At 48.2% G+C, this 17,942-nt stretch overlaps 1 protein-coding gene and 1 long non-coding RNA gene across 3 annotated transcripts in view; one reads left to right on the top strand and one right to left on the bottom strand.

The window, feature by feature from the left end:
• LOC102147588 (uncharacterized) overlaps window positions 1–17,942 on the top strand; it is a 452,754-nt gene that overhangs the window by 397,273 nt on the left and 37,539 nt on the right. The gene's annotated exons all lie outside the window — the stretch shown is intronic.
• On the bottom strand, window positions 11,014–17,374 carry LOC138920342 (spermatogenesis-associated protein 31D4-like). 2 transcript variants are annotated; one of them, XM_070248437.1, is made up of 4 exons: window positions 17,096–17,374; window positions 16,304–16,349; window positions 15,643–15,703; window positions 11,014–15,364 (listed from the first exon to the last, which is right to left on the bottom strand). In XM_070248437.1, the coding sequence occupies exons 1-4, from the start codon at window positions 17,291–17,293 to the stop codon at window positions 11,155–11,157; spliced, it is 4,515 nt and encodes a 1,504-aa protein (XP_070104538.1). In that variant the 5' UTR covers window positions 17,294–17,374; the 3' UTR covers window positions 11,014–11,154. The 2 variants fall into 2 exon arrangements, with proteins under 2 accessions (XP_070104538.1, XP_070104539.1); XM_070248438.1 differs by having other exon boundaries at window positions 15,968–16,349; window positions 17,096–17,324.

Here is a 17,942-nt window from a genome sequence, read left to right as displayed (position 1 = left end):
GAAGGATTAAAAGGGATTGGATGGGGCCCATGAGTAGCGGAGCCGTTTAGATGTGGGTTACCTGACAGACCACCACGTCTACCCGGGAGAGGGAGGAAATGTAAACAAGAGCTTGACGGACAGACAAGGAGTAGGTGGGAAAATGAACGGCCTGGAGTTGAAAAGTTAACAAGGGGCATATGAATCAGAAGAATGAGAGACGAGGCCAAAGGGTGGAATGTCCGACTGTAACAATCTGGATGGCTGAAGTGTTCCTGGTGATAAGCTCTGGAGTGTGGCAGTAACTACACTGGAATGGAAGTAAAGGACCCTAAGATGAGATGATGTAGAAACTGAGAGGCTGGTCTTTGGCTGGTCTGTCCACATCGATGGTAGAGCCCTCCATGGCCTCCTCACCTCTTCAAGTCTCCTGCCCTGGGCCCCATCCCCCTCCCAGGACCTCCAGAGAATCTGCATTCTTTCTTTGACCTCAAGTTTCAGACATTGTGGGTTCAATGGCATAACTCTGGACAAGAAGATACAAGTGTGGAGTGAGAGAGGCTGTAGTGGACACCGGTTTTGTTTTTGGTTTTGGTTTTAACACCTAGCATTCACAAGTCTTTCTGGGAAAACTACCTCCAGTGCCCTCTGGGATACTCACCCCATTTGTGTAGTGTGTATGTGTGTGTGTGTGCGCGCGTGCGTGTTCGGTTTTGTTACAATAATTACCATTATACTTGTATCTTTTCTAATGTCCTCAAATTCCTTTCCCTTACTCGGAGTCTTATTTCGTTTGTCACCTATATCTTGACCCCCTCTTATTACTTATAGAACAATCATTTTATTCTATTTTTCCCTTTTTCTCCTCCCTTCCATTTTTAAAATCATGTTGTTTTTAGAAAACTAAATTGGTATTTTATTTTTCCACCCTTGTAACCATCTTTATTTTACTTAGACATCTACAACTTAATGTATTTAACGCTCACCATCATAATGCTTTTTGAATTTTGCCCCGGTTGACACTCAGCCAATTTTTGAGTCCCAGTGTGTCTAAGTGGAGTTGCCTTTCCTCCAAACCCCTATTGTAAGGGTGGGTATGTGTGCAGCCCATGGTGAGACCCACATATATCTGTAACCTGGTGCATAGTCTGCGACTCACCTCTGGTTCATGAGCTGCAGGTGTTCTGGGGGAGACCAACCATGGCTCCACCAAGGCCGTGAATATCAGAGGCGGCACGTCCATCCTGATAGGTGAACTGTACACACTAAGGGCAAGATCTTGCATATTCCTATTAAGCATAGATGGAAGGAAGGCGGCAAGATCACCTTCCCCAAAGAGGGGGATGCCATGCCTGATGACCTCCCTGCAGATATTGTTTAGTATTCAAAGAACAGCCCCGTGCCTTTTAGGAAAAAGGCATCAGTGTGCTGTGCAGTGCCTGGATCAGCCTCAAGGTGGTGATGCCTGGATCAGATTGAGGAGGGGGCGGGGGGAACAGGACAGGGTCACCATATGGATGATGAGGCATAAAGCTTTGTTCTACCGGCAAGGTCCTTCTTTCCCCTCTTCATTTTTTCTTCCCTCCTCGCTTACTCCAAGTCATCTTTTCCTTACTCTCAGCTTTATTTTATCCTGGGAGGTAGGTGGCTACCTGGTCAACATTGTTACTACTGGCAGCTGAGTGATGCTGTTGCTCCGCAACAAAACATCATTTGGCAGTCTGAAGAAATACCTACAGAGGGGAACCACTTCCCCCAGGTGCCTTTCCAGTAGGGAAACCTCAATGTAAAGTTTAAAGTATTCTTCCCTAACACATTAATATGACTCACATGACAGATTCTTAAGGCGTGTCTGTGCTGTTCCTAGCCCCTCCCCCACCAGCCCAGGATCCACTGCAGCAATACCCTCCCCCACCCCCCCAAATCCCATTCAGGGTTCACCCACCTGTGGGGTCCTCTGGTCACTGACCTCTAAATCATGATGAAGCCACTGTTTTTTCTTCATTGTTGTTTTATGAATTGCATACCTATTCTTGACCCTCTTCGGATAGAGAACACCTGTCTTCCCTACTCTCTGAAGGATGTAAAACATTCAGTGAGCGGGAGGTGTGGGCTGCTCTACACTTTCGTTAAGGCTAAGCGAAGAGGCAGGAGGCAGAGCCCACCTCCTCAAACTTCATCAGGGAGGAAGTGGGCTTTTGGGGGCACGTGAGATCTCTTGGTCAACAAGAGCTCCAGAGCACCGGTGACCTTTTAGAAGCCAGAGGAAGCAATCAGTAAGAGCTGAACTCACTCCTCCTTTTCCCTAAGCACAAGCCCTGAGTTACCTGAAACCCATGCCCCCAACACAGGACGCAGAAAAGACATCACTATTATTAGAGAATCATTTATTGGGGAGAATTACTATTCTCCACAAGAAGGAATGATTTTGCGGTGGGAAATTTTCCGCTCTCGAAACGCTGGAAAAGCGTTTTCTGTTGACATAGAGACGGGTCCCTAAACAGAGTGCCTTTAGCAGTGGTGAGAACAGCTGGAGGCCCCTGGGCCGGCTTGACGCCTGCAGGTGGAGCTTGGATGGGGCACATGCTCCCTGCGGGGCACAGATAAGGGACGCTTCTGATCCAAGAGCTGATCTTTAAACGCCATGACTTTCTGAGGGTGTCTGTTCTGGTCTCTGATCCGTCTAGAACATGTAGGATAATTCTGGCCAGCAAAGACAACTTCTACGTGGTGGCAGGACTTAGTGTTTGGCACTTTACAGGAGGGAGCCCTGTAGTTGGAAGGATGCCCCTGGACGGGCTCTGCCTGGGCCTGTTCTTCGGCCTTCTGCCAAGTTTTCACAAACTTCCTCAGGGAAGGAAGGGGCTCTTGAGGGCGGGTGACCTCTGCTGCACAACGCTGCCCCAGTTTCTCCACTGGGAACTTCCCAGGGACCGTCCTGGTCTTCTGAGCCGTGGTGGTCCCAGTAACGGCAGCTCTCCCTTTAACCAGGCCTCTGCTCTGTGCAGATGATATGGGGCTGCCCTTTTCCTGGGGATGTTCTTGGTTCTTGCCCTTTGTCCCAGGACGAAGCCATTGAAAAATGTGGTTCATCTTTTTTCTGAGCAGACTTTCAGGAGGAGGCTGTGCCTTCTGTGATGAGGTGTGGGAAGACTTGCTCCCAAGCGTCCCCTCTGATGCTGTGATCTGAGTAGCGAAAGTCTTTCTGGTAGGTTGGGATGTCCCCAACCCTGCATCCCCTCCACCAAGCTCTTCTTTGTTGGGGCCCGGAGGGCTCACTCTCATTGTAGCTGGTGGGAATTTCTTATCCTCGTACCTCTTTAGGTCTTTCTTAGGGACCCAAGGCTCCTGCCGCTGCTGCCTGCTGATCCCACTGTCCTCCAGATGGACATGCAGCACCTGGGAAGCTCCCATGTCCCCAGGGGAGACACCGTGGGCATGAGTCAGTGAGGCCTTGTAAGTCAAGCTCTCTGAGGCAGGGGACCTGTCAGTGTGTTGGCCTTGGACCTGGCTCTGATTCCTCTTCTCTAGTTTCGACTTTAATTCCCTCAACAGATGTTCCTTCAGATCCGATGACTTCGGGTCTTGGGGAGCTTGTCTTTTCGGTGCAGGGCTTTCAATGGTCCCAGTAATTTCTATTTTACTGTGATTCCCACGTCTCATTTGGGGGCTTCCTGGCTTGCTGGTTGTCAACACATTACCAGTTTTTGACTGCAGAGCGTTGAGCTCCTTGGCCCTGAATATGTCCCTGGCCGTGTTGTGCACGGAAAAGGGTTCCGACTTCATCTTTTTGTCCTGTCGCCCTGCTCTTCTATCACTGGGACTCACTCTCTCATCCTTTGTCTCATGTTTGGCACCAGCTTGCCTTGCAGGCAGCTCTGGGGGGCATCTGTTGCCTAGCTGAGTAAATTTCTGACTCGCTTTGCCTGTGATGCCACAGGTGACAGGCAGATGAGTCTGCCTGGCACCCTTACTCCTCTGAACAACCTCTGCAATCTCTTGGTTGATACCAGAGGGTGATTGTCTGGATATCCTTTGTCAAGCGATAAGTGTCCAACTAATTGTAGACTCGAAGGGCGAGAGACAAAGAGGACTACTCACGGCGCCATCTTGGCTCTCTCTCTCTGAGGGACCTGATTTACTTACCTGATTGATGTCTCTCTCTTTCCGAAATTTTGGGAAACATGGACTCCTCTTTAGGTAGCACAGTGACAGAAGAAGGAGCCCCACCCCACACAGCAAGGCAGGGATGGGAATACCTAGGAACTGAAGCTGGAGCTCAGCCATGGTGCATTAACATTCCTCAGACAAAGAGGGTGATCTGCATCACCAGAAGTGCACTGCCACCTCAGGCAGCTGGGCGTTAAGAGTGCACATTCTAGACTAGAGTTCCAGGCCCACATCACAGAGCTTTAGCATAGACACCAAAGGTTCTTGAAGGTCGGGGAGGGGAAAACACAGAAGTGATGAACCCACAACCCTTCCCCCACCATCCAGGCCAGCAAATCAGTCCACCCCTCTGAGGCCCTATAGATACTTCCAACTTACCTTCCAACTCCACATATTCACCATAGCATATATTTCACCTTGGTGAAATTTTCTATTTATTCTGTTACCCAGCTATTACCTAAGAGCCTTTTATTGCTTGGTGATCTCCTTTTGGACCCCCACGTCATCTTTGAAAGTCGGTCCTGTGCCCAGGGATTTACATCCCCAAGATGTACTCGGCCTTCAACTAAAACTTCCCCTCATACCTAATGTGTTTTTACCTGTATGAAACCAGAAATATACTCAGCAGCAGCCCCGCCTCCCATTATCTTCTCAAAAGAATCCACTATCAGCAAAAAGCGTGAGAGCACAGAGTAGCCTGTATCAACCAACAGAAAGCCTGAGAAAGAGGGCCACAAGGGCGTGGCACATCCGTGGACCCAGGGCAAACAACTTGAAAATGTTTGGTAGTTCTTCTTTTCCCCAAATCCCTCTTAGGCTAGTCAGCCTCTAAAGGTTCTCAAATCTGGCCCCCTCCACCCATGCGGTGTCTCGCCCTGCTGCTCCCTCTTTTTCTCTGCCAACTCCCCTCCTCCCAGCAAAATTTTAAACTTTTCCATTATTTTACAGAGCAATTGTGCTGGACCATGGCCTGCAGGGTCAAACTCATCTTGATTTAGGGACTAGGCTTCTCTTTAGCATAACTTCTATTGAGCACAGTTGTAATCCTATTTGACAGTACCTTTAGATTTTTTTTGAATCACACCTATGGTTACTTCTTCCATGAAAGGTTTTATGATTTTTTCCCCATCTACTTTCTATCTTTTCCCCAAAATTCCCATTGACATCTCTGTACCTTTTTAAACAATAACGTCATTTTTGTTGATGGTGTATATATATTTATTTCATCTCCCCCCACGCTAGCTAGTCATTTAATAGTTATAACTTTTACAGCTTCATTGTTCAGTGCTGAACTGCTGGAATGAAGCCCTGTGTCGTGTCCTCCCTTTGCGTGCCCGCATTCCCTCGCTGAGTCTGATGAATCTATCTTGGCCGCAGACACCCAATCCTTTCCCTCCCATGTGAGAGGGTTTACCAGTAATGACAGCTCCTTTCTTTCCCTGTCTTCTCCCTCATCCACAGCTTCACCATCGTCTCTACCCAAAAGGAAGGTACACTTCAAGCCCACCCCTCTCATGTACCCTCCCTCGACTGCAGGAGGTCTCTGTTCAGACAAATCCCTCTATGTATCTTTGCTTCTCTGGCATTGTTTTCTTTATAGCAAGTCTGGTCCTGACTGCCCCTAAGGTCCCCAGGACTCATGATTGTAAAATCCTCCTTTAAAGTCTGAGCAAGATAAGCTCCACCAACAATAGTTTCAGGTGGGGCCGGCCCCATGGTCGAGTGGTTAAGTTTGCACACTCCACTTTGGTGGCCCAGCGTTTCGCCGGTTTGGATCCTGGGCGCGGACATGGCACATTCGTGGACATTCATGTGTGTGTGTGTGTGTGTGTGTGTGTGCTGATATAGAGAGAAAGGAGAGGGAGGGACGGGAGACAGAGACAAAGTGGAGAGATATCGAAAATGGGTCAATATACTAATGGTTACACCTGGATAAAGGGTATATGGTTGTTTACCATCCATGCAACTTTTCCACAAGTTTATCTTTAAATACATACATTTTAAAAATGGACCGTTGGCTGTTGTCCCAAATTTTGCCTAACCTTTGAGATTTCTGGCTTTGATTCCCGCAGCTGCCATCGCTAGCGTACCCAGACCCCAGAAGTGTGCAATGGTGACTTTAAAACAGTTGTCGCAGGTTCTGTCCCAGGCAAGGAACCCTGGATCCTCTTTGCACATTTAAAGTGTGCTAACACTTCAACAGGGTTTCACAAAATACTGGAAGAGAGCATCCCCCCCCAAAAATTTTTTCTTTTTTTTTAAATTATACATAATATAAAACAAAAACCAAAGGAAAGAGCAAAATATTCAACATGTGTACAGCATGAAACCCTTAATTTCTTCCTTATCTGGTGCCACTGGTCGTCCGTCTTCTGGGGTTTTGTGGCGTGAGTTGGTTTGCCGGCACTTCCTCTGCTCTGCTAGTCAGTTACCACTCCTGCACCGGATTTCCGTCTTCAAAAAATCTGTTGACATCTTTTGTCATATCTTCTCCCCTTCTTGTCGTCCTCAAGGGCCTTATTCTTTTTAAATCCTTTACTTGTTTTGGCAGCTTGATTGAAATATAGTTCACCTACTATACAACTTACCCATTTAAAGTGTATACTTCCATGATTTTTAGTATATTCACAGGTGGGTAACCATCACCACAGTCAATTTTAAAACATTTTCATGACTTCAAAAGGAAACTTCATAACCTTTAGCTGTCATGCCCCTGTCCTCTCATGCCCCCAGCCCTAAGCAACCACTAGTCTACTTCCTCTCGCTCTAGATTTCCCTGTTCTGGACATTTCGTATGAATGGAATCATATGAGGTTATTTATGACTGGCCTCTTTCACTTTTGCGTAATGTTGTCAGGGTTTGTGCATATTGTAGCATGTATCAGTACTTTTTATTGCCAAAAAATATTACCTTGTGTGGATATACCGTAATTTATTTACCCATTCGTCAGTTGATGGACGTTTAGGTTGTTTCCGTCTTTTGACCGTCATGAATAATACTGCTATGGACATTTGTGTACAAGTTTTTGTGTGGACATATGTTTTCATTTCTCTTGAGTGTCTAGCTAGAAGTGGAATTTCTAGGTAATATGGTAATTCTGTGTTTAACTTTTGAGGAACTGCCAGACGGTTTTCCAAAACAGCTGCACCATTTTTCATACCCACCAGCAGCATAGAAGGGTTTCAGTTTCTCGGCCTTCTAACACTTGCTATTATCTAACTTTTTGATTCTAGCCATCCTGTGTGTGCAGTGCTATCTCACAGTGCTTTGGATTTGCATTTCCCTGGTGACTAATGATGTGGAGCATCTTTTCATGCAATATTTTACTTTTGGGGAAGGAGAGGAGATAAAAAAGTGTTTGATCTCCTGTGTTTAACTCATCATACAGTAGCTCGTTTGAAATGTATTACAGGAAAAAAACTTTCTTCTAAATCTTTGAAAACACTTGCATGGTGATGTGAAGTCCTTATCACATGTACAGTTTTCTCCTTCTGTGCTCTCTACGTGCTGCAGTCACTGTGTGACTGAGGGACTGCAACACCGTGCACTGCATTTGCTTGGGAAGATTCCTTTCTGCGTGGGGTGGAGGGAGGAGTTAACTCAGTGACTTCTCAGGCTTGACTACAGGGCTGAGCAGAACTGATGGCCAGAGCATCTGAAGCTCAGTGCGTTTCCTCCCCATGGCTCTGTCCATCTGTTTTGGGTCAGTGAGCTCCACAGGTAGTAAATGTCAAAGAAACGTGAGAGCTGTGACATGGGCACAAAGCATACACCTGAGAGACGGATGGCAGGATGTTCCCATGGGCTTTTGCCCCTTAACCGTAGTGTAGGAGACGGGCCGTATCACACGTGCCAGATGATGACTGTGAAAGTGGGGTGAGGGCTACATGGGAAGTTCCACTGCTCCTGTGCATGTTTAAACATTTCTGTAATAGGAAGCTTAAAATAATGAAAGAAGCTGGGTGCCTCCTAAAGAGAGGGAGGGGACGAGAGGATACCTGGCAAGGGGGCTCAGTCCGTCAAGACGAGGGTTTAGCTCTCTCAATAGGGACATTTCAGGAAGTGTAATCGTTGAGGTTAGGAAGGAAACCTCTTTTCATATAACAGGAAAGAAGGAAAGGAGGAACGGGAAAAGGTTTTTGTGAAGCTTTATTGACGGAAAGTTCCTGTCTCATGACTTCTAGTTCCTCTGTGATCAGTGGTCCAGCACATCTACTGAGCAAATGGAGACAGCCTAAATTTGAGGGAAGTGAAGGAGATTTGACATAAATTTGAGTGTCCCTGGAGAGAGAATGGAGTAAGGAAACAGCGGCCTAGGCTCCATTTGTTTTGTTCTCATGTTAGTAAGCATGGGATAATTCTTTGTGGAATGAGTGAGTGATTTCCAGCTAGTGCTGGGGCTGAATTTACTGTGGCATCGGTAGACTCCATTGTGAGACTTAATCCAATAGTGATCAATTAGTTATAGGAAGGCATTTCTGGGAAAGGCAGAGAGATGGGATTTTGCCAGACAGGAAGGATTAAAAGGGATTGGATGGGGCCCATGAGTAGCGGAGCCGTTTAGATGTGGGTTACCTGACAGACCACCACGTCTACCCGGGAGAGGGAGGAAATGTAAACAAGAGCTTGACGGACAGACAAGGAGTAGGTGGGAAAATGAACGGCCTGGAGTTGAAAAGTTAACAAGGGGCATATGAATCAGAAGAATGAGAGACGAGGCCAAAGGGTGGAATGTCCGACTGTAACAATCTGGATGGCTGAAGTGTTCCTGGTGATAAGCTCTGGAGTGTGGCAGTAACTACACTGGAATGGAAGTAAAGGACCCTAAGATGAGATGATGTAGAAACTGAGAGGCTGGTCTTTGGCTGGTCTGTCCACATCGATGGTAGAGCCCTCCATGGCCTCCTCACCTCTTCAAGTCTCCTGCCCTGGGCCCCATCCCCCTCCCAGGACCTCCAGAGAATCTGCATTCTTTCTTTGACCTCAAGTTTCAGACATTGTGGGTTCAATGGCATAACTCTGGACAAGAAGATACAAGTGTGGAGTGAGAGAGGCTGTAGTGGACACCGGTTTTGTTTTTGGTTTTGGTTTTAACACCTAGCATTCACAAGTCTTTCTGGGAAAACTACCTCCAGTGCCCTCTGGGATACTCACCCCATTTGTGTAGTGTGTATGTGTGTGTGTGTGCGCGCGTGCGTGTTCGGTTTTGTTACAATAATTACCATTATACTTGTATCTTTTCTAATGTCCTCAAATTCCTTTCCCTTACTCGGAGTCTTATTTCGTTTGTCACCTATATCTTGACCCCCTCTTATTACTTATAGAACAATCATTTTATTCTATTTTTCCCTTTTTCTCCTCCCTTCCATTTTTAAAATCATGTTGTTTTTAGAAAACTAAATTGGTATTTTATTTTTCCACCCTTGTAACCATCTTTATTTTACTTAGACATCTACAACTTAATGTATTTAACGCTCACCATCATAATGCTTTTTGAATTTTGCCCCGGTTGACACTCAGCCAATTTTTGAGTCCCAGTGTGTCTAAGTGGAGTTGCCTTTCCTCCAAACCCCTATTGTAAGGGTGGGTATGTGTGCAGCCCATGGTGAGACCCACATATATCTGTAACCTGGTGCATAGTCTGCGACTCACCTCTGGTTCATGAGCTGCAGGTGTTCTGGGGGAGACCAACCATGGCTCCACCAAGGCCGTGAATATCAGAGGCGGCACGTCCATCCTGATAGGTGAACTGTACACACTAAGGGCAAGATCTTGCATATTCCTATTAAGCATAGATGGAAGGAAGGCGGCAAGATCACCTTCCCCAAAGAGGGGGATGCCATGCCTGATGACCTCCCTGCAGATATTGTTTAGTATTCAAAGAACAGCCCCGTGCCTTTTAGGAAAAAGGCATCAGTGTGCTGTGCAGTGCCTGGATCAGCCTCAAGGTGGTGATGCCTGGATCAGATTGAGGAGGGGGCGGGGGGAACAGGACAGGGTCACCATATGGATGATGAGGCATAAAGCTTTGTTCTACCGGCAAGGTCCTTCTTTCCCCTCTTCATTTTTTCTTCCCTCCTCGCTTACTCCAAGTCATCTTTTCCTTACTCTCAGCTTTATTTTATCCTGGGAGGTAGGTGGCTACCTGGTCAACATTGTTACTACTGGCAGCTGAGTGATGCTGTTGCTCCGCAACAAAACATCATTTGGCAGTCTGAAGAAATACCTACAGAGGGGAACCACTTCCCCCAGGTGCCTTTCCAGTAGGGAAACCTCAATGTAAAGTTTAAAGTATTCTTCCCTAACACATTAATATGACTCACATGACAGATTCTTAAGGCGTGTCTGTGCTGTTCCTAGCCCCTCCCCCACCAGCCCAGGATCCACTGCAGCAATACCCTCCCCCACCCCCCCAAATCCCATTCAGGGTTCACCCACCTGTGGGGTCCTCTGGTCACTGACCTCTAAATCATGATGAAGCCACTGTTTTTTCTTCATTGTTGTTTTATGAATTGCATACCTATTCTTGACCCTCTTCGGATAGAGAACACCTGTCTTCCCTACTCTCTGAAGGATGTAAAACATTCAGTGAGCGGGAGGTGTGGGCTGCTCTACACTTTCGTTAAGGCTAAGCGAAGAGGCAGGAGGCAGAGCCCACCTCCTCAAACTTCATCAGGGAGGAAGTGGGCTTTTGGGGGCACGTGAGATCTCTTGGTCAACAAGAGCTCCAGAGCACCGGTGACCTTTTAGAAGCCAGAGGAAGCAATCAGTAAGAGCTGAACTCACTCCTCCTTTTCCCTAAGCACAAGCCCTGAGTTACCTGAAACCCATGCCCCCAACACAGGACGCAGAAAAGACATCACTATTATTAGAGAATCATTTATTGGGGAGAATTACTATTCTCCACAAGAAGGAATGATTTTGCGGTGGGAAATTTTCCGCTCTCGAAACGCTGGAAAAGCGTTTTCTGTTGACATAGAGACGGGTCCCTAAACAGAGTGCCTTTAGCAGTGGTGAGAACAGCTGGAGGCCCCTGGGCCGGCTTGACGCCTGCAGGTGGAGCTTGGATGGGGCACATGCTCCCTGCGGGGCACAGATAAGGGACGCTTCTGATCCAAGAGCTGATCTTTAAACGCCATGACTTTCTGAGGGTGTCTGTTCTGGTCTCTGATCCGTCTAGAACATGTAGGATAATTCTGGCCAGCAAAGACAACTTCTACGTGGTGGCAGGACTTAGTGTTTGGCACTTTACAGGAGGGAGCCCTGTAGTTGGAAGGATGCCCCTGGACGGGCTCTGCCTGGGCCTGTTCTTCGGCCTTCTGCCAAGTTTTCACAAACTTCCTCAGGGAAGGAAGGGGCTCTTGAGGGCGGGTGACCTCTGCTGCACAACGCTGCCCCAGTTTCTCCACTGGGAACTTCCCAGGGACCGTCCTGGTCTTCTGAGCCGTGGTGGTCCCAGTAACGGCAGCTCTCCCTTTAACCAGGCCTCTGCTCTGTGCAGATGATATGGGGCTGCCCTTTTCCTGGGGATGTTCTTGGTTCTTGCCCTTTGTCCCAGGACGAAGCCATTGAAAAATGTGGTTCATCTTTTTTCTGAGCAGACTTTCAGGAGGAGGCTGTGCCTTCTGTGATGAGGTGTGGGAAGACTTGCTCCCAAGCGTCCCCTCTGATGCTGTGATCTGAGTAGCGAAAGTCTTTCTGGTAGGTTGGGATGTCCCCAACCCTGCATCCCCTCCACCAAGCTCTTCTTTGTTGGGGCCCGGAGGGCTCACTCTCATTGTAGCTGGTGGGAATTTCTTATCCTCGTACCTCTTTAGGTCTTTCTTAGGGACCCAAGGCTCCTGCCGCTGCTGCCTGCTGATCCCACTGTCCTCCAGATGGACATGCAGCACCTGGGAAGCTCCCATGTCCCCAGGGGAGACACCGTGGGCATGAGTCAGTGAGGCCTTGTAAGTCAAGCTCTCTGAGGCAGGGGACCTGTCAGTGTGTTGGCCTTGGACCTGGCTCTGATTCCTCTTCTCTAGTTTCGACTTTAATTCCCTCAACAGATGTTCCTTCAGATCCGATGACTTCGGGTCTTGGGGAGCTTGTCTTTTCGGTGCAGGGCTTTCAATGGTCCCAGTAATTTCTATTTTACTGTGATTCCCACGTCTCATTTGGGGGCTTCCTGGCTTGCTGGTTGTCAACACATTACCAGTTTTTGACTGCAGAGCGTTGAGCTCCTTGGCCCTGAATATGTCCCTGGCCGTGTTGTGCACGGAAAAGGGTTCCGACTTCATCTTTTTGTCCTGTCGCCCTGCTCTTCTATCACTGGGACTCACTCTCTCATCCTTTGTCTCATGTTTGGCACCAGCTTGCCTTGCAGGCAGCTCTGGGGGGCATCTGTTGCCTAGCTGAGTAAATTTCTGACTCGCTTTGCCTGTGATGCCACAGGTGACAGGCAGATGAGTCTGCCTGGCACCCTTACTCCTCTGAACAACCTCTGCAATCTCTTGGTTGATACCAGAGGGTGATTGTCTCGGCACCCCTTGTCCCTGCCTGCCCATAGGTGAAGTAGCAGGGCAAAGACGATCCAGGACCAGGGCTGAATTTGTTGTTTCCGCTTTTTCTTGAAGAGCGGATTTAGAGCTTCCTCTATGGGGCTCGAAGCCCCTGGATTTGGAGTCCACTTCCAAAGTTGGGTTATTTGAGGGGGCGCAGTAGAAATAGGGCAAGGACTGGGATGCAGCATCTTCCAATTTAAACGCCTGTATGGATTCCAGGACCCTGCAGGGAAGGCCCCACTCCATCGTCATACGAAAGCTTTTAATATGGGTTTCCATCATCTGTTGGGCACTGGAATCAATGAAGCAAAGCTCCTGGAAGGTATTCAGGGAGGAGTCCCCACCCACTGAAGGTGGCAGACTCCTCTGTGTTATTTGGGTGCGGGATTTGTCAGAAAGCAGCAATGTCTGCTTGCTAGCATGCCATGAACTGCGCACCGTCCCAGGGAGCCGAGCCTCACTGATTTCCTCAAACTTCTTGCTCAAATGTGCTTTGAGGACATTTTCAAGTTGTTTCTGATCTAGACTTTCCTCCAAGGCCCTTGAATTTTTCCCTGACAGACTTGCCACGTGACTATTTAGGTCTTTCTCAGAGTCATATGCCGGATCCTTATCTGAAGAGCTCTCTGGGTCACTCAACAGATGAGCTTTTGGGCCGTTCTCTGGGCTATGCCCCTGATCCTTCCCCATCTCCTTCTCTCCCTGAAGCAGTTCTGAACCCCTGTCATGGAAGCTTTTGGATTGGCTCAATCCAACATTTAGATCTTTGTTCACCGAGATCCGTGAGAGTCCACGATTGCTCTCTGACTTAGCTATCTCTGAGAAATCTCTTGGAGGCATCATCAGTGACAGACACTCACGGATCCTGCGGGGCAGGCCCCACCGGTGTTGGATGAGCCTCTTTCGAAGGTGATGTTCCAGTTTCTTCCTCAGCTCATCACTGAGAGGAAACTCTACGGGAAGGGTGGAGATGGAGGCATGGGCCTGGGAGGCCTGATGGTAAGGGAAGTTGGGAGCTGAAGGACAAAATTCCTCCTGAGATCTTTGGACTACAGAGGGCGAACCCCACAAACTTTCCTGTTGCTTCTGCAACACTTTCCATTCCAGTTGTTGAATTTCAGATGAGGTGAGAGACTCTGATTCATCCCGGGGTCTATGGTGACACACTCCACAGATCCTTCTCTGGGGTAGAGGACCAGATGGTAGGATTGGGAGTGAGGATTTAAGGTGGGCCTGGGACTTGACCTGAGTGAGAGGTAGGGGCTGGGATTGGGGCAGGGTTTGAGGCAAGGGTTGGGGCTGGATCTCAGGCAAGGATGGAGGTGGGCGATGGAGAGGTACCGGGGATTCTTGGCCCATGGAGGCATTTGAGATGGTATTGAAAAGGAAGATTGTGGTGCAGTCACTTGAGTCACGGATAGCAGAGGGCAAGGACTCGCTGTGCAGAGATGGGAGACCCCAGAAGAGCTGCGTACATTTTTCCTGTAAATGGTCCTCCAAGATTTTAGGATATGGGGGCTGCCCATGCATGTGCAGCTCCTTTGGTTTGCCTGCACTGCTCCAAAAAGGAAGGGAGAATGCTGAGTCACACTCATCAGCATTTGACTCTAGCATTTTCCGCGAAGGATTTAGTGGGTAGTCTGGCCTAAGTTTTTTTGGAAAAGAACCCTTCTCCTTCTCCTTTTCCCTCCACATCAGGAAATCACTCCTCTTTCGGACTTGTCTCTCCAGGAGTGCCAGGACATGAGGGCTGAGAAATGAGAGGTTACCACGCTCTATAAGGTTAGCTGTAGGGTGTCTCTCCAGAGAGGACTCTGAAGAATGGAGAGCAAGAAACTCTCGATTAAAAGCACATGGTGCCAAGGTGGAAGGTGCTAAGAACAAGTCTTTGGCACAAGCTTGCCACCAGGATAATTCTGAAATTGACAGGCTTGAATGGTCAGTGCCTCTGATTGTTGGGACATAAGTGGACAACCCGCCAGGGCTATCTGGAGATGAGTTCTCTGGAACAGACTTCAGTAAGATGGAAACCGATTTAGATCGAGCCACAGTTAAAGGGTGGTCTGTCGGTGGTGAGACAGACAGGCTTGGTGGTGTGTGATGACAAGCCAGTGAATCATTGGGATTGATTATCTGGGACAAATTTGGTGAGGGGTTAATATCTTGGGAAAGGGTGCGGTCAAGAGAGAAGATCGTATTCAGAGACAGAGTGGTCTCTGGTTGGAGAATAGGACCCGTTGCCTGGGTGTCATGTGGTGGGAGAGGGGGAAGGGCAAGGGGTTGGGGTGGGCAATGGTCTGCTGGGAATTTGGACTCCAAGGGAGGAGAAGGCTCTGGTGGCATAGAGTGACCCGGTGGTGAGGGTGAAAGAAAGCCAGCTAAGGGTGTCGTCGGGTTAGGTGAGAGAACGGAGGGGGGCGGTGGGGAAGGGTCAGGTGGAGGGGATGGTGTTAGGTCTCCTGGAGGGACTTCTGAGAAGGCAGAGGACAGAGTGAATGATGACTCAGTCCCAGAAGCTGTGGAAGCCATAGAGGACACAGAGGCGGTATCATCTTCCAGGTCCTCCAGGAGCCGATTGATCTCAGCAGTTGTGCTATTACACACCTCACAGGAGGGGTCTGGGCATAATAGTTGACGAAAGCGGGTGGTATCGAGAGGCCGGCCTAGGGGCCTGCGGGAGACAGGAAGTAGAAAACTGTAGCCAGGACCAGAACAAGGAAAGGAGGACCTGCTGGCCTGTCAGGGGAGGGGCCACCTGAAGCCTGCTGCCCCTTCACAATGCCCCACATCTATGACTTCACCATACACTCAGCAGCCCTCACCCCAAGGCCTTCATTCACATACCCGTTCCTATGGCAAACCCCTCCCATGACTACTGCAGGCTGTACTGAATCCCTGGAATTGCAGAGAACATGTTAAAGAGGGATCAGGAAAGAAAAGACTAGTCACCTTTTCAGAATAGAAATTAGCCTCCTTTTCTCCTCTCTTTCCCTCTGGTAATTTCTCCAACCTGGGAAATCAGAAGAGTGAATTAAACATGTAATAAAGGTAGAAGCATAGGTGTTACACAGGAGTCCCTTTAGGGGAGACCCTTGGGATATTAACGGGATGTTAACTCTGAAAGCCCCAAGAATCAGTAGATGTGGTCAAACGGTCAATGATAATATTAATAAGGTTCACATGTGTTTGTTGCTTCGTTTATAAAGCACTGTCACATACATTATCCCATGGGATGTTCAAAACCACCATGTGAGGAACATAGGTCAATGGTTACCTCAAAGAGGAGTCTGATCATCCAGGAAGTCAACGCAGTCTCACAAGGTCAGGAGACAGAAGTTCTGACTCTTGACGTCTCCCACGGCCACGCACTGGGCAACACCCATTGTCCAGGCCCATCACTGCTTCATGCCCAGAGCTGGGCAGAGCAGGAGTCTGAGAAATGTCTCGGGTTCTGACTACCTTCCCATGAGCCTTTCCTCTGAGGCCTCTCTTTTCTGAGAGGGACTCTATCGAGCGACTGACATCCTCAGAGACCATGGACCTGGGACCTCATGGAGAGGACAGGAAGGGTCACCCTTGGAGAGCTCAGGTGGGATAGCTGGAACCTTACCACTTGATGTTCCACCTTTTCTTCTCCTCTTGGCTCTGCCCTGACGCTGAGAACAAAAAGCAAAGAATGAGGAGCGAGGACTTAGTTGTCTTGCTCCTCTCTCTAGGAAACTCAGATATTCATCCAAGATTCATGTCACTCTCTATTTTTATTGCTAGCACTTTGTGTTCTTTCCCTTTCTGAATTTCTAAAGGTGATAAGATACTTTCAATTTTTCCTTCTTTGAAAAACTCGAAGGAGGATTTTTGGCTAGAGTCCACACTTGATCTTCTCAGTCAGAAGTCCTCTGCTCAAGGAGGGCATAGACTCTGAGGCCCACAGTCACATCTGTGCTTCCTCAGATAGGCCCCTGTATCCTGGGACAGAGCTCACACTCCAGTGTCTGCTCAGAGGCTCAGCACTGCTCTCCTGATCTGCCCAACACAAAGGACGGTTTGGTCGAACGACGCCCGACATGGGAACGTGACTCATGATCCAGTGTTGGGAACAGTGTCCTCCTACACAGATCCCAAACTCTCTAAATAACCTAATGCAGGGCCGTGAAGTCACTGATGGGATTTCATCCAGGAATCCTCCACCACACCCAGATGGTCTGTGAGTTTTAAATGGGAAACAGTCCCAGCTGAAGCCCTAGTCCTGCCTGGCCTATTCCCCTAGAAGGATGACGTTCTATCCTCTATTCAGACTTGCCACCTTAGGAGTCTCTCTGGACCAACTCATTTAAAAATGGGGGACTAGAAATGGAAACAACAATAAAAAATCCCTGTTGGTGGCTTGCCCAGGGATCCTTACCTTTTGGTAGATTTTGGTTTTCCAGAAGGTTGGTAAAGATGGAATCCCCACCAGGAAGCACAGGAACAGAAGAAGCAAGCACAACCCACACACGATGGTGAGGTTGTGGTCGCTATCTAAGAATGTTGAGCAGATGCTCAAAAACAACTCAATATGGCTATTCAGAAATGAGAGAACATTCCATTGACTGAACTCCATTTTCTGAATCGCAAGGCTGCCTGAGGCAACTGAGCTCTGAGAGTGTCCGCACTTGCCTATAATCCCAGGCCTGCATCACAGAGCACTCAAGAGTCACAAAGGGCTTCAGGGGGGGGGGGAGGGGACATGCAGAGGGTGTGCCCATGGCCCCTTCCCTCCACCAGCCCAGCTGAGCTCTCCATCCATCCTGGGCCCTCCCCTGCCATCCTATTTTCCAACTCTGTCCGTTCATCACATCATACAATTACGTTAATGAAATTTTCTGCCTGTTCCATCTGTACTCCAGATATTACCCGGGCCCCCTTTACTGTTTGGAGAGCTTGACTTTGGTTTCACCAATTCCACTGCCTCGAAAGTCTGAAATGCTCCCTGGAATTTTTGCTTGTACTCAGACATTTACACTCAGCATCATATATGTCCTCAAATCCATCTTTCCCTTAGAATGTTTTTGCCTTACATGAACCCTGATATAGAACTTAAAGTTCTTCTTTACTCATTTAGTTTTGTGAATGTTGAATAACAAATTTTAGTTTTTTGCTTCAGTCAGCCTTTACCGTCTTCAGCCAGTGGGGCTGACTCAAATAATTGAAATGAAGAATTCATTATTCAACATTCACAAGACTAAAATCAGTACAGGCATACATCACTT

Source organism: Equus caballus, chromosome 23 (assembly GCF_041296265.1).
Source record: "Equus caballus isolate H_3958 breed thoroughbred chromosome 23, TB-T2T, whole genome shotgun sequence".
In the NCBI taxonomy this organism is placed as follows: domain Eukaryota; kingdom Metazoa; phylum Chordata; class Mammalia; order Perissodactyla; family Equidae; genus Equus; species Equus caballus.
This window is presented reverse-complemented; position numbering and strand designations above follow the sequence as displayed.

What these genes read in the sequence shown, in the direction of transcription:
- LOC138920342 (XM_070248437.1), bottom strand. Translation starts at nt 17,293, where the DNA reads ATGGAGTTCAGTCAATGGAATGTTCTCTCATTTCTGAATAGCCATATT. An exon ending in AAAAGGTGGAACATCAAGTG is followed by an intron (nt 15,704 to 16,303) that starts GTAAGGTTCCAG and finishes CTGATTTCCCAG; the next exon opens with GTTGGAGAAATTACCAGAGG. An exon ending in CTAATTTCTATTCTGAAAAG is followed by an intron (nt 15,365 to 15,642) that starts GTGACTAGTCTT and finishes TGTCTCCCGCAG; the next exon opens with GCCCCTAGGCCGGCCTCTCG.